Below are 1,355 nucleotides of genomic sequence, written 5' to 3' on the forward strand. Positions count from 1 at the left end.
CCCCTGCCACAAGGCAGGCCGTGTGTCCCCCAGCCCCGCGCAGGCCAGGGGCCCCGGTCAGAGGCTCCCCGCCTCTCAGCACCGCCCCCGCTCAGCACTGGCCCAGCCCCGCCGGCAGCGACAGCAGATAGAGATAATGTTCTCGTCCTCCCCCACAGACCACGTCTCGGTTGGAGGACTCGGGGACAGTTTTTATGAATATTTGATCAAATCCTGGTTGATGTCGGCCAAGACAGATATGGAGGCTAAAAATATGTACTACGAAGCCCTGGAGGTAAGACAAGCCCCGATTCTTCATGGGCAGTGGGGCCGGGGCCGGGCTGGCAGAGCCCGTGCTGCCTCCCATGTGCGCTGGCCAGGAGAGTGGCAAGGTGGGCTCCCCGCAGCCAGTGCCCTGTTCCCACTCCTCCCAACACTGAGGTGAGGACTGCTAATGTCCTCACTGCCCGGGAAACCCAGCTCAGGAAGGTCCAGTCGTGTCCAAGGTCTCAGAGGAAGCGACAGCCAGTGCCATGCAGAGAGCACAGTTGCCAACCCAGCGCCCCCACGGTGCATCAGAGCAGGATGGCTGCCCGCAGGCTGCGAGCCCTCTGGGAGGCTGCCAGAGCGACACCCTCAGCTGTCCTGCCAAACCAGAGGGCTCAGGACTAGCACGTCCAAACAGAGAGAGGCCCCCTCAGGGAGGGGATGAAACCAGGCTGGGAGACAGGCTCTTGCCCTGGGTCATACGGCCCAGGACCCGCAGAGCTGTGTCACTGTGTCCGTCCGTGAGTGTGGAAAGACACTGGATGGCTGAGATGAGTCCCTTCCGAGAGAGAGGCTTTAGAACGGGAGGGAGTCAGGTAGGCAGCTGTTGGGTCCGCTCTGCCATCACTGGTCTAAACCAGCCTTTGGTCCCTCCGAACTGCTCTCGCTTCCTCTCCGCCTGCTCTTCTGGTCACTTCCACACAGCAGCTGGCAGAGCCGGAGAGGCAGGTCCCCTCCTTAGCGGCCAGAGTAAGCGCGCTGCCTCTCTTGTGCTCCAAGTCACCCCGACTTCGCGCCTCACTCTCCCCTTTGCACCCTCTGCTGTGGGCACCTTCCTTGGACCCACCGGATGTGTCCCCACCACAGGCCGGGCCTTTGCACCTGCTGTCCCCGACCCGGCAGTGTCACGCACATGGCCGGTTCCCACCTGCTGGCCAGCTCTCAGCTCAGCCTGGTCCGTCACGTACCCCAGGCTTACCCTCTTCCCCACCTTTATCTGCCTCTAAGCTTTCCCGTGGGGTGTGCCCCCTGGTTCATCGTATGTCCCCCCAGATAGAGCGAGTATTACGTGGGATCAGGGGCCTGTCTGTGTGTTCCACACGCCCCCC

At 62.7% G+C, this 1,355-nt stretch overlaps 1 protein-coding gene across 1 annotated transcript in view; it reads left to right on the top strand.

The window, feature by feature from the left end:
• MAN1C1 (mannosidase alpha class 1C member 1) overlaps nt 1-1,355 on the top strand; it is a 156,835-nt gene that overhangs the window by 142,702 nt on the left and 12,778 nt on the right. Inside the window, 1 exon segment of the mRNA XM_014591978.2 lies at nt 159-274. Within this exon segment, the coding sequence (XP_014447464.2) occupies nt 159-274 (116 nt within the window).

Source organism: Tupaia chinensis, unplaced genomic scaffold (genome assembly GCF_000334495.1).
Source record: "Tupaia chinensis unplaced genomic scaffold, TupChi_1.0 Scaffold000628_1, whole genome shotgun sequence".
In the NCBI taxonomy this organism is placed as follows: domain Eukaryota; kingdom Metazoa; phylum Chordata; class Mammalia; order Scandentia; family Tupaiidae; genus Tupaia; species Tupaia belangeri.